We start from the raw sequence: 17,157 nt of genomic DNA, 5'->3' as shown, positions 1-17,157 counted from the left end.
CCTAGGGAATTCTGGAGTCCCCCCGCCTTGTGGGCCATCGCCAGCTCCATTGCTGAGGTTCCTTTTCTTTACAGTTTAAAGTGCTGTTTGTTGTTTCTGGATTTTTGTACATACTGTTTAAATTGTAACTTGTTCCTGCTGGTGAGGGAGCTGTTCCACCACCGAACATCCCCAACCTGGAAACAGGTTTTCTTTCATATTTTTTGCAGGATTTTATATGATTAATAAAATGATAAATTTTTATTAATCACTCTGCTTATTGAATATTAAAATAACATTTTTATTGACTATATCACAGTGCTGAGAGCAGACTCTGTCCTCACTGCATGGATCAGTTGGGCAGACACCAGTGGCAACTCCGTGTACGATGTACACCACTTGCCCACTCCTCTCTTCCCGCTCCTTGCAGTAAGGACACTCACCATGGCCCAAGCACAAGCTCCTGGGGACCAGCTGCTGCTGAGATCCACTGGAAGTGCTGAAACCCCACAGAACAAGGCAGGCTAAGCTCTCTCTTATTTTCCATGGAAATGAAAGGTACAGCAAACCTGCCTGGGGCTGGGGCAGCTCTTCTCAGGTGGCTCAACTGCAATCCATGGCAGAAGAGAAGAGGCAGACTGGGTTCAGGGAGTCAATGGATCTACTCACCACATGGAATGAGAATGGAACCACATGGAATGAGAATCTTCTACACCCATTTTACCAACCCAGAGCAGAAAGATTCTAACACAACAGCCCAACCAAATTAGGTTGTTGGTGTAACTTCACCATGACCAAACCCATAACTGGGTTTTGTATTTGGGGTTCCATGGACAGTCCTGAAAACAATCCCCATGCACCCCACAGGACACTGCACAGAGACCATGTACATGGATCCTGATATAGGCTGGGCAAGGACTGGCTTGAGAGCAGCCATGAAGAAAAGGCCTTGGGGATGCTGGTGGATGAGGAGCCAGCAGTGAGCACTTGCAGCCCAGAGAGACAACCAGAGCCTGGGCTGCAGCCTGTAGATCCATGTTGATCAATGACTTCATTTGCACTAGAATCAATCTGTAAGAACCCAAACAGGGAGTGTTAATGAAATGTTGAGATGGCCTTCATGTCTGTGTGAGGCCCTGGAGGTGATGAGATGTGCAACCAAACCATGTGAGAAAGGATAGGGAGCTGGGATTGTTTAGCCTGGAGAAGAGAAGGATCAGAGGTGACCTCATTGCCCTCTACAACTACCTGAAAGGTGGTTGTAGACAGGAAGGGGTTGGTCTCTTCTCCCGGGCAACCAGCACCAGAACAAGGGGACACAGTCTCAAGCTGTGCCAGAGGAGGTTTAGACTCAAGGTGAGGAGAAAGTTCTTCACTGAGCGAGTTGTTTGTCATTGGAATGTGCTGCCCAGGGAGGTGGTGGAGTCACCGTCCCTGGAGGTGTTCAAGGGGAGATTGGATGTGGCACTTGGTGCCATGGTCTAGTTGTGAGGTCTGTTGGAACAGGTTGGACTTGATGATCCTTGGGTCCTTAGTTATACTGTGATGCTGTGATACTGTGAAAAAGAACCAAGTGCTGCATCCCTGAAGCAGATGGGAAAGGCAAGTGGGAGGAAGAGCCCCTGTTCAAATCAAGATGCAACAGTGAGCTGAGTTGGGATAGGCTGTGGGAAAGGGGAGTTGTAACATTCACCTCTGCCTGAAGAAGGAGCCACAGGCCCTGCAGGTCTGGGCCCCTTGGCTCCCCTTGCAGCCCTGGTCCTGCTCTCAACTGCTCTGTTAGTTTGTATCTCAGCTCATGGTGCTGGAACCAGCTGGGCCTGCACCACAGTATTTGTCACAGTTCTGGAACACCACCACAGCAATCAGCTCAGTTTCTGTCTGTGTGATGTCTCTGTAATCATTGGCTGTGATTGGAAATTCTCTGTACCAATAACTCCTCACCAGGATGTGTCTTTGCTCACATGTTGTATGGTTAGCTACAGCCTACACCCACTGGAAAGAATTTCACTGCAATGCAACAACTCCTCCAGCACCCTGATTTCATCAGCCTGCTACAACAACCAGGAGAAGCAGGACAAAAGACTCTGCCCAGAGTCCACCCTGACGCTGAAGAAATCAATTGAGTGCTAAAAGTAATCAAGAGGAGTGGAGAACACTGCTGGTGGGAAGTGCTGGTTGGATGGTGTCCAGCAGCAGCTGGGACACTGCCCCTGGTGTCACAGCCACTGTGATTTTCCTGCCTGCTCTGCTCTGTGCTTGCTGTTCAACATTGGTTTGCAGTTAGAGTTAGGAGGATGGCCAAGCAAGTCACATTGCTGCAGACATTTCCCATCATCAGTGTTTCCTGTGTGCTTTGTGTCACTGAATGACTTTGAAGAAGACTTTGGAGGCTAAGGAACCACCAAATTTCCTTCCCGTTGTGATTGGATGAAGACATTCTCTCTCTGTTGAGAGGCACAGAGACAGAAGGCAACCACACAGCCACTCTCTGGCTGAGAGAAATGCACTCAAGTCACAGAGCAGATTGCGGGAGCCCACAGTCCCCCTGTCACTGGAAACCTACTCAAGACCTGATGTGATTCATTCTCCCCTCTTTCCTAGGCCATGAACTAGCCCAGGGTAAGCCAGGTATGGATCAGAACAGAGAGAAATGGAGCACTGAGAGGTGTCCTTGGTGTGCTGCACCCTCGCTCTCCCAGCCTTGCACTGCTCTCCCTATGGCTTGGGGGTTTGTCACCTCCTGCCAGCTCAGTGCATCTCTGCTTGGATCACAGCCAACAGGGAGGTGAGAGAAAACTCTGAAAGTCAAAAACTTCAGGTGTGTGCAAGTGGCAAAAGATCCCAGGATGATTCAGCATCCAAGGTTCTCCAGCTCAGAGAAACACCTGATGAAAGTCAATGATCTCCACCTGTAACAACAGTGACCCTAAAGCCAGAGCCTTGGAACTCTCCTGGATCACAGCAGCTGTGTCCAGCATCTCCCCCAGTCAGACATCTCTCAGGCACAACCTGCACCGAGGGCCAGCACCAAGTCAGACTTCTCCAGGCTCAGTTCTTGTGCCCTAAGAATGCCAAAGCTTTTGTGAGTGTTTGCCATGAGCTCCAGCACAAGGAAACTGAACTCCAGGGCAGCCTCTCTGCCAGCCACCTCTCCACCTCTCTGTGTCTCTGGACAGACACCTTTGCTGTCACCAGGGTCAAGGTTTCTATCTTGCACTGGACCCAGCCAGCTCTGTCCCTGTGTTTGTGTGCTTTGTGGTTGCATCCAGGCACAGCCATGGAAATAGATTTGAGTTCAGGATCCCTTGCAGTCAGTCAGGGTCAGCCTTGTCCTTATCCACTCTGTCATTTGGTGGCTGAAATAAATAATAAAGGAGCTTTGTGAGGAGCACTTTGAAACCTTAAAGAAAACTAAAGAGACACAAATAGCTCTTAGGGCACTTGGGGATCATTGCCTGAGCCTCACACACTGAGAGGAGCCTGAAGGAATCTGCTCAAGAAGTCAGAAGCATAACAAAAATTCCTTCAAGTATTAATTGGCCTCACTGAGGGCCATTAGCAACAAAGCCTCCCAGGGGTGGTCAGAGAAGCTCCATGGAGGCCATGATTGAAGGCAGACAAAGGCAAAGTGCAGCTGAGCAAACCCTGGCCTTGGTTTAGGAAAGAGAAAGGCCAAGCCCTGACCCTCAGGCCTTGGAAAGGCAGATCCTGAGAGCCTCCAACTCAAACTTCATCTCAGCAGCCATGGTGGCAGAAGCTGCTGCCAGAAGGAACAGGATCAAGACCTTGTCCCTGTTGAGCCTTTCAGCCCTGCCAGAGCCCTTGGCCATCCCTCCTGCAGGCTGTGCTTCACTGTCCCATGCCTGCAGCTTTCTCTTCAGGCTGTTGACATCCATCTGGCTTCCCCAGCCAGCTCTCCCCCTGACATTTCCACACCTTCACTCAGGCCTCTCCACTCTTGCTGCCTGTTCCTTGACACACAAAGGATCTCCAGATTCCTTCTGGGTCACCTCTTGCACCACAGCTCTACACTTTGAGTGACATTGTTTTGTCTTGGCCTCCAGTCTGAACCTTTAAGTTGCACTTTCTGAGGGCTTCCTTCTGTGCCCACAACCAAGAAAAGCTCCATCAGCTGACATCCCCTTCAAGCAGGTGCACATCGCCCCTGAGCCTTCACTTCACCAGGCTAAAGAAGCTCAGCAGCTTCAGGTTCGAGATAGAGACTCCAAACTCCACCCAGGCAGATCTCCTCTGGAGCTTCTCCAGTACCTCTCCATTCCTCCCGACTAAGGAACTCCACAGCCAGACACCAATGTTGCAGATGTGGTCCCAGCAGTGCTGAGTGCAGGGGAGGACAACCTCTGTGTCTGGGTGGCCACACTCCTCCTGCCACAGCCCAGCTGCACTTGGCCTTCTGCACTCTGCTCAGGCTCTGCTCCATCCCAGGCCATTGGCAATGGTCCCTGACAGAGGCCTTTCTGCCTGGGGACACAGCAGAACCTCCAGCTCCAAAGCAACAGCCAAGGCACCTTCCTGCTGCTGTCTCTCAGCTTGGCAGGCACAAGGGATGGCACAGTCCCCAGCCCAGTCCTGCGCCTGCTGCTGGCCAATGACACAAAGGGATTGGAGTTTGCAGTGACCTCACACCATGTGGCTCCTACTGCCCTAAGAGCTCCTCAGCCTTCCCTGATGTCCCAATGCTGGCCCAAGGCCTCAGCCTTGTGCCTCTCCTGTCACTGAGCAGGCACAAGAAACCTCTCCAAGGCCTTCCAAGGCAGGTCTCTGCTGCTGCCTTTCAGCTTCTCCAGCAGCCACAGCCAAGATCTGTCCCTCCTGCTGTCCCCTCAGGCCCTCAGGTGGCAGGGAGGTGACTACCCAGCTGCAAGGCTCTTCCTGCAGGGGCCACCAGGTGCTTAGGGACAGGGAGTCACACAAGTCCTTTGCCCACCACATGCCTTCTGCTGGGGACTCTGGCAGCTAGGAGGCCAAAAGCACAGAGACCAGCAGGAGTCAGGGGCTGCCCTCTCAGCTGCTGCAGCAAGAAGTGACCTCCCAGACCCTTTCCAGCCTCATTCCTGCTGCTGCCCTCTCAGCTGCAGAGCCAGCAGTGACCTCCCAGCCCCTGCCCAGCCTTCTGCCTGCTGCTGTGCAGGAGATCCTGAGGCACAGCTGAGCTGCCCATGGCATTGCCACACCTCTGCTCCTGGTGTCCATCAGTTGCTCAGCCACAGCTCATCTCCTGCTCCTCTTCCAAGGCTGCTCTGGAAGCTCCCAGCCCCTGCCCTGTGCCAGGGGGCAAGCACAAGGGTAAGAGGGGATAAAAGAGGAGTCAGAGCACAGGAAGGAGGTTTGGGGATGAAGTGTCCAGGGGAGGGCTGAAGGTTCAGAGATGCCTTTGAGGTCTGGGAATAAGGTCTGGGAGAGGCTTTGGTGTCCTGATAAGCCCAGTCTGAACTGGGAGGGCTTAAATCACAGACTCAGAGAATATGAGGGGTTGGAAGGGACCTCCAGAGATCATCCAGTCCAACCCCACTGCCAGAGCAGGATCACCCAGGGCAGGTCACACAGGAACACATCCAGGCAGGTTTGAAAGTCTCCAAAGAAGGAGACTCCACAACCTCTCTGGCAGCCTGCTCCAGGCCTCCAGCACCCTCACAGCACAGAAGAGTCTCTTCATGCTGAGGTGGAACTTGCTGTGTTCCATCTTGCACCCATTGCTCCTTCTCCTGTCACTGGGCACCACTGCCAAGAGCCTGGCACCTCCCTCTGACACCTTTCTCTGATATTGATAACCATTGATCAGATCCCCTCTCAGGCTTCTCCTCTCCAGACTAAACAGCCCCAGGGCTCTCAGTCTGTCACAGAATCACAGAAACATTCAGGTTGGAAAAGACCCTCAGGAGCACCAAGTCCAACCTTTAACCCTACTCTACAAGGGTCACCCCTAAGCCATATCCCCAAGCACCACATCCAAACCACCTTGAAACACCTCCAGGGTTGCTGACTCCACTACCTCCCTGGGCAGCACATTCCACTCCCTGACCACTCTGGATGGGAAAATCTTTTTCCTACTGTCCAGTCTGATCCTACCCAGTCCTAGCTGGAGGCCATTCCCTCTTGTTCTGTCACTAATGACCTGTGAGAAGAGACCAGCAGCAGCCTCTCCACAACCTCCTTTCAGGTAGCTGTAGAGAGCCATGAGGTCTCCCCTCAGCTTCCTCTTCTCCAAACTAACCATCCCCAGCTCCTTCAGTTGCTCTTCATCAGATTTATTCTCCAGGCCCTTCCCCAGCTCCCTGCCCTCCTCTGCCCTGGCTCCAGCACCTCCACATCTCTCTTGGATGGGGATGCCCAAAACCGACACAGCACTCAAGGTGTGGCCTCCCAAAGCTGAGTCCCAGGGGACAGTCACCTCCCTGCTCTGCTGGACACAGCATTTCTAACCTCAGCCAGGATGCCTTTGGCTTTCTTGGCCACCTGGGCACACTGCTGGCTCCTATTCAGCTGCTTGTCCATCAGCACCCCCAGGTCCCTTTCTGCCAGACAGCTCTCCAGCCACACTACCCCTGGAGCATTGTTTGGGGTTGTTGTGACCCAAGTGCAGGACCTAGCACTTGACCTTGTTGAAGCTCCTCCTGGTAACATTGGCCATGGATCCAATCTGTCCAAGTCCCTCTGCAGAGCCTCCCTACCCTCATGCAGATCAACTTTGCCACCTACCTTGTTGTCATCTGCTGACTCACTGCTGACACACTCTGTGTCTTCATCAAGGTCATCAATAAAGATGTTAAACAGAAGTGGTCCCAACACTGAGCCCTGAGGAGCACCACTTGTGACCTGCCACCAGCTGGATTGAACTCCACAGACCACCACTCTTTGGGCCCTTTCACCCAGCCAGGGCTGTATCCAGCAGAACATTGCTCATCCAAGCCAGGAGCAGCCACTTTGCCCAGGAGAATTCTGTGGGGAGCAGTGCCAAAGGCCTTTGGAAAGTCTAGGGAGATAATGCCCACAGCCTTGCCCTCATCCAACAGTCACTCATCCTGTCAGAGAAGGAGATCAGGTGGGTCAGGCAGGACCTGCCCTTCCTAAACCCATACTGATTGGGCCTGATCCCCTTGGCCACAGAGATGTTCAAGTCCCTTCCTCATCCTCCCAGCCTCTGTTGGACTCTCTCCAGCAGATCTCTGTCTCTCTTGACCTGGGGAGCCCCAAACTGAAGGGATCCAGTTTGGACAGGAAGGGCCCAGTGCTGTATTGGGACAGGATTAGGGTTTCAGAGTGACCTGGGACAAGGCCCAGTGTTACTGGCAGAGGCCATGGGGTCAGCTTTTACTGGGAGGTGTCTAAGACTTTACTAGGAGGCACAGGGTATACTGTTAGTACTAGGAGGGAGCCCAGTCTGTACTGGGAGAGCTCAAAGCGGTTCAGGTTGTAGCTGGAGGTGCCCCAGGCGGAACTGGGATGGCATCAGGGGATCAGTTTGCAGGGATGGGTCCTGGTCTGTGCTGGGATGGAATCAGGGTTTCAGGAGATGCACTTTGTACTGGGATGAGACTCAGACAGTATTGGGAGATGGCAATGGGATCATGTTCATACCAGGATTAGGCCACAGCTGCCCTGGGATCAGGATATCCACTTTGTGCTGTGCTGGGTGCAGCTGGGACTGGGAAGGTGTCCAAGGGATGCACTTTGTAGTGGCACAGGAAACTCTATGGGAGATGGCAAAGTGATGCTGTTTGTCCTGGGATAAGACCACATCTGAGATGGGAGGGGTTCAGGAGATGCAGTTTGTACTGAGATGTGACCAGGTCTGTACTGGGAGGGGTTACAAGGATCCAAATTGTACTGTGCAGGATCCAGAATATCCTAGGATGTAGTCAGGGAATGCAGTTTGTACTGGGACAGAGCCCAGCCTGCGAGTGTGTAAGGGGGTTAAATTTTTAGAGAGACAAGGCCCAGTGTGCATTTGGTGGGATGAAAGGGATCCTGTTGGGACTCACACAGGGCCCAGACTGTACTGGGAGGGCATGAGGGTGTGCAGTTTGTACTGGGATGGATGCAGATGATATTGGGAAGGAGGCCAGGGGATAGATTCTGTGCTGGGATGGGACACAGGCTGCAGTGCTAGAGGAGAGTAGGATCCAGTTTGTACTGGGATAAGGCAACATCTGTACTGGGAGGGGATAAAGGAACCATGTTTGGACTGAGTCTATACTGGAAGGGGGTCAGGGTATCCAGATTGGACTGAGAGTAGGTGCAGTGTGTAATGGAAGGGGATTGGGGGATGAAGGCATGAGGAGACCTCCTGTTCTGATGGCAGTGTTGCTCTGGAGCACAGCTCTGTCCCAGAAGCAGCCCTGGCCTGTCCCTGCCTGCAGTCCCAGCACTGCCACACAGCAGCACAGTGCCCAAGCTGCCAGAGCACTCAGGCCTTGCCCCAGCACAGAGGCTCAGCAGGAGAGGGTGGAAGGCAAGAAAGAGCAGCTGAGGACAGCCCAAGCTCTGGGGCTGCCTGGCACTGCTGCTGTGCTGGGACTCTGCCCCTCCACCTCTGCACACAGGCACTGCCCTGCAGCTCCACAGAAGCCTTGGAGGATGGAGATCAGAGAGACAACTCCCTCCAGGGTCCTTTATTGTGTTGAACACCCAGGGAGCACAGCTCCTCATGTCTGCAGCCTGTCACACCAGACAGGACAACACTGAACCAGAAATGGTCTGAAGAAAGACATTTGTGAGGGAACAACATTCTCACAAGGGGAACAGCACCAGCAGCAGCCAGAACTCGAGCAGCTACGCTGGGCCTGCACTCAGAGACGTCAGAACTGCTTTGCAGGAGAAGACAAAGAGTTTATTGCTTCTGAGAGCATCCAGGGATCATGTTTGCCTCAGGCAGCCTGAGCTCCCTGGTCCTTCAGGCTGTAGATGAGAGGGTTCACTGCTGGAGGCACCAATGAGTACAGAACAGACACCACCAGGTCCAGGGATGGGGAGGAGATAGAGGGAGGGCTTCAGGTAGGCAAAGAAGCCAGTGGTGAGAAACAGGGGAGACCACAGCCAGGTGAGGGAGGCAGGTGGCAAAGGCTTTGTGGCGTCCCTGCTGAGAGGGGATCCTCAGCACTGCCACTGAAGATCTGCACATAGGACACCCAATCAACACAAAACAGACAAAGTAATAAACAGGCACTGACCAAAATAAGCCAAAACCTCCCTGAGGTAGGATGTGGAGCAGGAGAGCTTGAGGATCTGTGGGCACTTCACAGAAGAATGGTCCACAACATTGCCCTGGCAGAGGGGCAGGGAAAATGTATTGGCTGTGTGCAGCAGAGCATGGAAGTACCACAGCCCCAGGCAGCTGCTGCCATGTGGACACAACTCTGCTGCCCAGGAGGGTCTCGTAGTGCAGGGGTCTGCAGATGGCGAACATAAGCGATCGTAGGACATGGTGGTGAGGAGAGAAAACTCTGCTGAAAGGAAAAATACAAAGTGAAAGACCTGAGCAGCACATCCTGCATAGGAGATGTCCCTGGTGTCCCTCAGGGAATTGTCCAAGGATTTTGGCACAGTGGTGGAGACTGGCACCCAGTTCAAGGAGGGCAAGATTGATGGAGGAAGAAGTACATGGGGAGGTGTGGAGGTGGTGGTCCCAGGCTATGGTGCTGATGATGAGGCCATTGCCCAGCAGGGCAGCCAGGTAGATGGCAGGAAGAGGCAGAAGTGCAGGAGCTGCAGCTGCCTTGTGCCAGGGAATGGCAGGAGGAGGAAGTGGGTGATGGAGCTGCTGTTGGCCATCTGCTGCCTCTGCCCATGGAGCACCTGGTCCAAGGAGGGAAAGGCAGTGACAAGTTAGGGCACACTTCTCTCAGCCTCATTGTAACCTCCCTCCCTGAGCTGCATGAGGAATGGATCAGTTCAGTCCCATCACTACCAACCCATGGCAGAGTTCATCACCGCTTCAAATGCAGCAGGGACCCAGAATTGCCATGAAGATTCCTCTGGTGTCAGAACAGAAAGTGACCACAGCCCAATCCCAGAGAACAAGAGTCCCATTGTGGTGGAAATTTCCCCCCAGCATTAGCTTTGCCAGAGCAGCTCAGTTAGAAGCAAATGAAGCTGTATTGACAAGCAAAAGCTACACTCTGCAATGGAATGCAATGAACAGGTACTGAACATCCAGGAGTGAAAATATTGGACAGGTATTTACAATTAGCAAACCACACAAACCCCCCTGGTCAGAGACCAGGGAAGCTGTTCCACTGCCCCTACCCCCAGTTGCCCTGTTCCAAGAGAGAAAGGAGGAGTGGAGAGAGCAAAAAAGCAGTGGGTTAGACTTAAGCAAGGCCAGCCAAAGCAGGTGATCTCTCCAGAGACAAGCAAAACAGCTGAGATCAGAAGAGAAGAGAGAGAATTGTTATGGTCCAGCTCCTCTGAATCCAGATACTTATCCAATCAATTTGTTTAGAATAATCTTTTCTTTTCCTTTTCACACCCAAGAGTGATCTATTTATTTTGTTTCTACTTTTCTGCTCAAAATCTGTAACTAAATTTTAAAGGCATTGCCTAAAACCACCACAGCCATGGAGAGGTGGAGAAACAGGCAGCAGGCCTGCAGTGCTGAAGAGACAGTGAAGGGAAGAGAGAAAGGCAGAGGGGCTGGGGGTGAAGCCTTCTCCTTCCCCAGCTCTGCTCACTGCTGCTGGCAGGATGGAACTGAAGGGCTTTGGTCCTCCTTCTGTGTGCACAATCCAGGAGCCTTCAGCTGAGCATCAGCTGCCGTGATGGAGATGCCTCCAGGAGCTACAGCTGCGGTGTCCTGCACCCACAGCTTCACCATGTCAGTGACTGCAGTGACTTCTCCTCCAGTCAGCTCTCAGTCACCCTCCCAGTCCTGGACACCTTGAAGCTCTCTCTGCCTTCCTCATCTCCTTGAAATCCTCTGGCAGTGTCCTCAGCCCTGCTGTGCTGTGCAGAGGAGCTGCTCCTGGCCAGAGCTGTGTCCTGCAGCACTGCCTGCTTGCCAGCAGTTCCTTCCAGCCCAGGAGTCCGGCCCAATAGGGCACCAGAGGAGCAGCCCAAGGTCTTTTAATAACTCCTCTGGTAGCTTTTGTTGTCCTGTAAACCTCAGGGACTGAGAGGAATCTGATGAAACATCTCCAGAAGTCAAAGTCAGATTCAAACTCTGAAGTTTCTTCTACTCTTAATGGGTCCCAGTGAAGCATACTGGGAAAGGTCCCCAGGGTCTGGTTAGAGCAGAAGGAGACAGTGGATGCAAGGGAAGCATCACTGGAGGCACTGAAGCATCTCCAGGCTGTGGGGACAGCAGAGACCTGAGGCAGTGCTGACAGGTCAGGACAAGCAGCTCAAGGTGGCTCTGCTGCTGAGGAAACCAGGAGGGGTTTCATTGATCCAAAGGGCTAAGCCCTGAGCCCCAGCCCCTGGCAAGGCAGATCCTTTCCCTCACCTGTGGCTCTGGGCTCTGTTGGGGGCAGTGGTGAGTGAGGATGAGCAGTGACCAGGGTAGGACCTTGACAGGATTGCTGTGGTTTGCTTGCAAAGAGACACCTCCTGCTGAAAAGGAATTAAATGTACCTTTAAAATACTATCAGATGCTTTGTGCAATAAAAACTTCTCCAATTAGCTGCAGAAACCTTGGCAATAATTAGAGGTTCAGCAGCATTTAATGAGCCCCATGGAGTATTTGGGGCTGATTACATCATCCTTAGGTACTACCAGGAGACTCTGCCAAGGTACTCCCAAGAAGCCTCAGGCTCCTAAACAGCCTCCTAAACAAAGCAAAAGTTACCAACAAGCCACATGGCCAGCACAGGAGCCTGGATCTTTAGCAAGCTTATAGAAAAAACTGCAGAAATTACAGCTAGGTTATATTTTGTTTCCCTTCTCCCCCTGTTCACTTAAGAGGGGGAGTGAATGCCATGAATGCGTTCCTTGAGCTTTTGAGAACAGTTTTTAACTGAAGGCACCGCTCACCTTCTCGGGTTTTGGGAGCTATCGCTTGCCTGCCCACCACGGCTAGCCCTCCCTGCAGTGAGACAGGCTTGAATGTGTCCTGAGACACTTGAAGGTGTCCAGAGAAGGGCAACAAGGCTGGGGAGAGGCCTTGAGCACAGCCCTGTGAGGAGAGGCTGAGGGAGCTGGGATTGTTTAGCCTGGAGAAGAGGAGGCTCAGGGGAGACCTCATTGCTTTCTACAACTACCTGAAGGGAGGTTGTAGCCAGGTGGGGGTTGGTCTCTTCTTCCAGGCACCCAGCACCAGAACAAGAAGACACAGTCTCAAGCTGTGCCAGGGGAAGTTTAGGCTCAAGGTGAGGAGAAAGTTCTTCACTGAGAGAGTTGTTCACCATTGGAATGTGCTGCCCAGGGAGGCGGTGGAGTCACTGTCCCTGGAGGGGTTCAGACATGGCACTTGGTGCTATGTTTTAGTCATGAGGTCTGTGGTGACAGGTTGGACTTGATGATCTTTGAGGTCTCTTCCAACCTTGGCGATCCTGTGATCATAAAGTGCCAGGATCCTCTCTCTCCATCTCTGGCCTTGCTGTTTTGGATGCAGCCCAGGCTGCCCTTGGCCTTCTGTGCTGCAAGCTCACACTGCCTGCTCCTGTCCATAGTCTCCCCCACCAGCACCCCCAAGTCCTTTTCCTCAGGGCTGCTTTCTATCACCTCCTCCCCCAGACTGCATTGATAGTGAGGATTGTTCCATCCCAGCACTGCTCTTGCTCTTGTTGAACCTTATGAGGGTCACCTGGGCACCACCTCTCCAGCTTGTCCAGCTCCCTCTGAATGCTATCCTGTCCCTCTGGCATATCAGCAGCACCACTCAGCTTGGTGCCATCTGCACATTTGCTGATGGTGTCTCCATCCCTCTGTCTATAGCACTGATAAAAATATTAAACAGCACAGGATGGGAGGAGTGGAATCAGTTTTTCCAGGGACAAGGCCTAGGCTATACTTGGAGATGTTAATGGGACCCAGAGAATGAGACTCCGCCACCCATTGGACAGCCTGTTCCAGTGCTCTGTCACCCTCACGGTGAAGAAGTTCCTCCTCATGTTGAGGTGGAACCTCCTGTGCTGGAGTTTATAGCCATTGCCCTTTGTCCTATCCCAGGGTGCAACTGAGCAGAGCCTGTCCCTGTCCCTTCCTTCCTGACCCCCAGCCCTCAGATATTTTTAAACATTTATTAAATCTCTCCTCAGTCTTCTCCTCTCCAGACCAAACAGCCCCAGGGCTCTAAGCCTCTCCTCACCAGGCAGTGCTGCAGTCCCTTCACCATACTTGTAGCCCTCCCTTGGACTCTCTCCAGCAGATCCCTGCCCCTCCTGAGCTGGGGAGCCCAGAGCTGGACGCAATATTCCAGGTGGGGCCTCACCAGGGCAGAGTAGAGGACACACTCCTCCTAATGCACCCCAGGAACCCATTGGCCTTCTTGGCCACCAGGGCACATTGCTGTCCCATGCAGAACTTGCTGCCCACCAGCACTCCCAGGTCTTTCTCCACAGAGCTGCTCTCCAGCAGATCATCTCCCAGCCTGTCCTGCTGCAGTTTATTCTTCCTCCCCAGGAACAGGACTCTGCTCTCATCCTTGTTGAACCTCATTAGGTTCCTCTCTGCCCAGCTCTCAGTCCATCCAGGTCTGTGAATGGTTGCACAGCCTTCAGGGGTCTCAGCCAAGCCTCCCAGTTTGGTATTGTCAACAAATTTGCTGAGCAGACTCTGCCTGTGCCCTCATCAATGTCATTGATGAAGATGTGAACAGGAAAGGACCCAGCACTGATCCCTGAGAGACTCCACTGGTTACAGCTCTCCAGCTGGACCTGGCACCTTTGACCACCACTCTTAGGACTCTATTTTGTAACCAGTTCCTGATCCATCTCACTCTCTGCTCTTCCATCCCACACTTCCTGAGCTTACTGACAAGGATGTTAGGGGAGACAGTGTCAAAAGCATTACTAAGGTCAAGGTAGACTACATCCACTGTCAGGGCTCTGCCAGGCATTGTGAACTCTTTCTGCACCTCAGGATGTTCAGAGACAGAGTCTTTCCCCACCACTCACACAGGCTCTGCACTGCAGCAGGCAGTGTCCCTGGCCTCCTGCTGCCCCTACCAGAGGCTGGGAGGCTCCTCATACCTCCAGTGCCATGATATCCCAGCAGCAGCTGATGGTGCTTGTGCTCACTCAGGTTCTCCTCACCTCACGTGCATGGTGTCCATGCAACATCTCATCTGCGCAATGCTAGCAGGCACTGCTGACCTCCTGATTCTCTGTCCTCCCATGGAGGGACAAAGAACCTCTCCAAGGTGAGCTGAGAGACCAGTGCTGGAAATAGTGGTAGTGAGAGGCTCATCCAGGATGACTGCCCTGGGACAGCTTCCCCAAGGGTGTGTGGAGAACACAGGCACAGATCAGAGCCTGCTCCTTCAGGCCTCTGGCAGGAGGCCTGTCTGTGTCAGGACACTGCTGTGTGCCCCAGCCTTGCACACACACTTGAGCTGTTCCCTGCTGTTTGCATCCCTGGGACACTTTCTTGGGCCTGCTCTGGAGAGAAACTTTGGATGAAGCCCTAAGCCTTCAGACTCTGCCCTGAGCAGAACATCTGTCTTTGTGGAACTGCTCTTGGGGTCCAGCTTAGTCAGAGTAGTTCCCATGGCCTGTCCCTGCCTGTACTCACATGGCTGGCATGTAGCAGAACAATGACCAAGCTGCCACAGCACTCTGGGCTTGCACTGACCCAGGAGAGGCTGGAAGTAGAAAGAGAATAGCCCTGGAAGTCCAGGTGCTGGTGCTCCCTGGCAGTGCAGCTGTGCTGGGACTCTTTGCCCCTCTGCCTCTGCACATAGGACCTTTCCCTGAAGCTCCAGAGGCTTGGAGTAAGGTTCTCAGGAAAAAAAAACCTGTTACTGAAAGGGTCTTTATTTATTTCTATCCCGCAACTCTGCACAGGACCTGACCTGAAAGCTCTGGAGAAGTTCTGGAGGAAGGATCTCAGGACGGAAAAGGTTAATGAAAGGTTCTTTATTTTTTTAACGAAAGAAAGAGCAGAGGTCCTGCTGCACAAACTCTTGGTCAGCAAAGCAGAGAATGTGTTAGGAAAAGGTTGACAGTTTTATAAAGAGTTAAACACCACCACCACTAAGTGCAGAAGCCAGGCTGGGCCTGCACTGAGGGACATCAGAACTGCTCTGCAGAAGAGTTTATTGCTTCTGAAAGCATCCAGGGATCAGTTTGCTCAGGGCAGCCTTCAGCTTCTGGTTCCTCAGGCTGTAGATGAGAGGGTTCACTGCTGGAGGCACAACTGAGTACAGAACTGACACCGACAGATCCAGGGATGGGGAGGAGATGGAGGGGGACTTCAGGTAGGCAAAGAAGCCAGTGGTGATAAACAGAGAGACCACAGCCAGGTGAGGGAGGCAGGTGGCAAAGGCTTTGTGGCGTCCCTGCTGAGAGGGGATCCTCAGCACTGCCCTGAAGATCTGCACATAGGATGCCACAATCAACACAAAACAGACAAAGGCTAAACAGGCACTGGCCACAAGAAGCCAAAGTTCCCTGAGGTAGGAGGTGGAGCAGGAGAGCTTGAGGATCTGGGGGATTTCACAGAAGAAGTGGTCCACAGCATTGCCCTGGCAGAGGGGCAGGGAAAATGTATTGGCTGTGTGCAACAGAGCAGTGAGAAAGCCGCAGCCCCAGGCAGATGCTGCCAGGTGGACACAAACTCTGCTGCCCAGAAAGGTCTCATAGTGCAGGGGTCTGCAGATGGCAACGTAGCGATCGTAGGACATGGTGGTGAGGAGAAAATACTCTGCACCAATTAGGAATACTAAAAAGAAGATCTGGAGAACACATCCTGCATAGGAGATGTCCCTGGTGTTCCTCAGGGAATTGTCCATGGATTTGGGGACAGTGGTGGAGATGGCACCCAGGTCAAGGAAGGAGAGATTGAGGAGGAAGAAGTACATGGGGGTGTGGAGGTGGTGGTCCCAGGCTATGGTGGTGATGATGAGGCCATTGCCCAGCAGGGCAGCCAGGTAGATGGCCAGGAAGAGGCAGAAGTGCAGGAGCTGCAGCTGTCTTGTGCCTGGGAATGGCAGGAGGAGGAAGTGGGTGATGGAGCTGCTGTTGGACATTTGTGCCCTTTGTTCACAGTGCAGTAGCCAAAAGGCAAAGGCAGTCACAAGTCAGTGGAGCACAACCAAAGCCATTTCTCAGCCCCTGATACAAAGACTGAAGTTTTCTTTTTGAGGAGACCTCCCTCCAGATCTGTTGCTGGACTCTTTTGTGCTGACTGAGCATGCAGGGCAGAGCAGAGACTCTTTCTGCTTCCTGCTGCTGAGTCAGTTCTGCTCTGCATCAGGGGAATGGTGGAGGCAGCAGGAAGGTCTGGTGTCCACTTTCAGATGAAAGAGTCCCAAAGCAGAGAGGCTTCTCAGCATCTCCCAGTGCTAAGGAGAGAGGGTAGAAAAAGGCAGTTCCTGAATGTTTTAGGCTTTTGTACTCCAGCTGCCCACATCTCACCCCCAGAGTGTTCATGGCTGTCACAAGTTCTCATGCACAGCATTTCTGCTGCCCTCAGGGGGAGCAGAGAGAGCAGAAGCCTGCAAGGCAAGAGGCTGCCTGTGGCTCAGAGCAGAGTGAGGGGAGCTGCTCTGGCCCTGCTGCCACTTCCCCACTTCTCTGGGCTTGTGCCCTGCTGAGCTGGAGGTGATCACACTCCCATGTCCCCCTGAAAAGCCACCAGACCCTGCTGAGAGCAGAGGGTTCCCCCACAGACCACTCGGTGTCTCAGCCTCTCTCAAGATCTCAGCACCACACTTGCAGCCCAGCACACTCAGGGCTCATTGCAACACCTAATGGCATTTCCTCTCCTGTGGCAGCTCTGCCTCTGCTGCAGTTCTGGCTGCAGAGGAGGTGCTTCACACCTTGGAGCCCATGACCCTGAGGGGAGAGGCTTTTAGTGGGTAGGGGGAAACAGAGGCCTAGGGCCATGCTCAGAGGAGGGATCTGGCTTGAAGGGAATCAGATGGAGATGTCTGAATGTTCCCTCCCACAACATTGCTGGGTTCAGTTTCCTCTCTGCCCCTGATCAGATCCCTGCTGCCTGGAGGTTCTCACCCTGGCAGGAGTGTGCTGGGTGATGGATTTGCCCTGCTCACAGAGC

General features: G+C 53.0%; 1 protein-coding gene across 1 annotated transcript; it reads right to left on the bottom strand.

Moving 5' to 3' along the window:
* Window positions 1–15,223: 15,223 nt before the first annotated feature.
* On the bottom strand, window positions 15,224–16,126 carry LOC128899865 (olfactory receptor 14A16-like; the record flags this gene model as incomplete). The annotated part of the gene is made up of 1 exon (XM_054179577.1): window positions 15,224–16,126. A coding segment is annotated over exon 1 (903 nt), but the record flags the coding sequence as incomplete, so codon positions are not given.
* Between the last annotated feature and the right edge of the window lie 1,031 nt (window positions 16,127–17,157).

Source organism: Dryobates pubescens, unplaced genomic scaffold (genome assembly GCF_014839835.1).
Source record: "Dryobates pubescens isolate bDryPub1 unplaced genomic scaffold, bDryPub1.pri scaffold_89_arrow_ctg1, whole genome shotgun sequence".
Classification (NCBI taxonomy): Eukaryota; Metazoa; Chordata; class Aves; order Piciformes; family Picidae; genus Dryobates; species Dryobates pubescens.
Note: the sequence above shows the minus strand (reverse complement) of the source record. Positions and strands in the feature narration are given on the sequence as shown.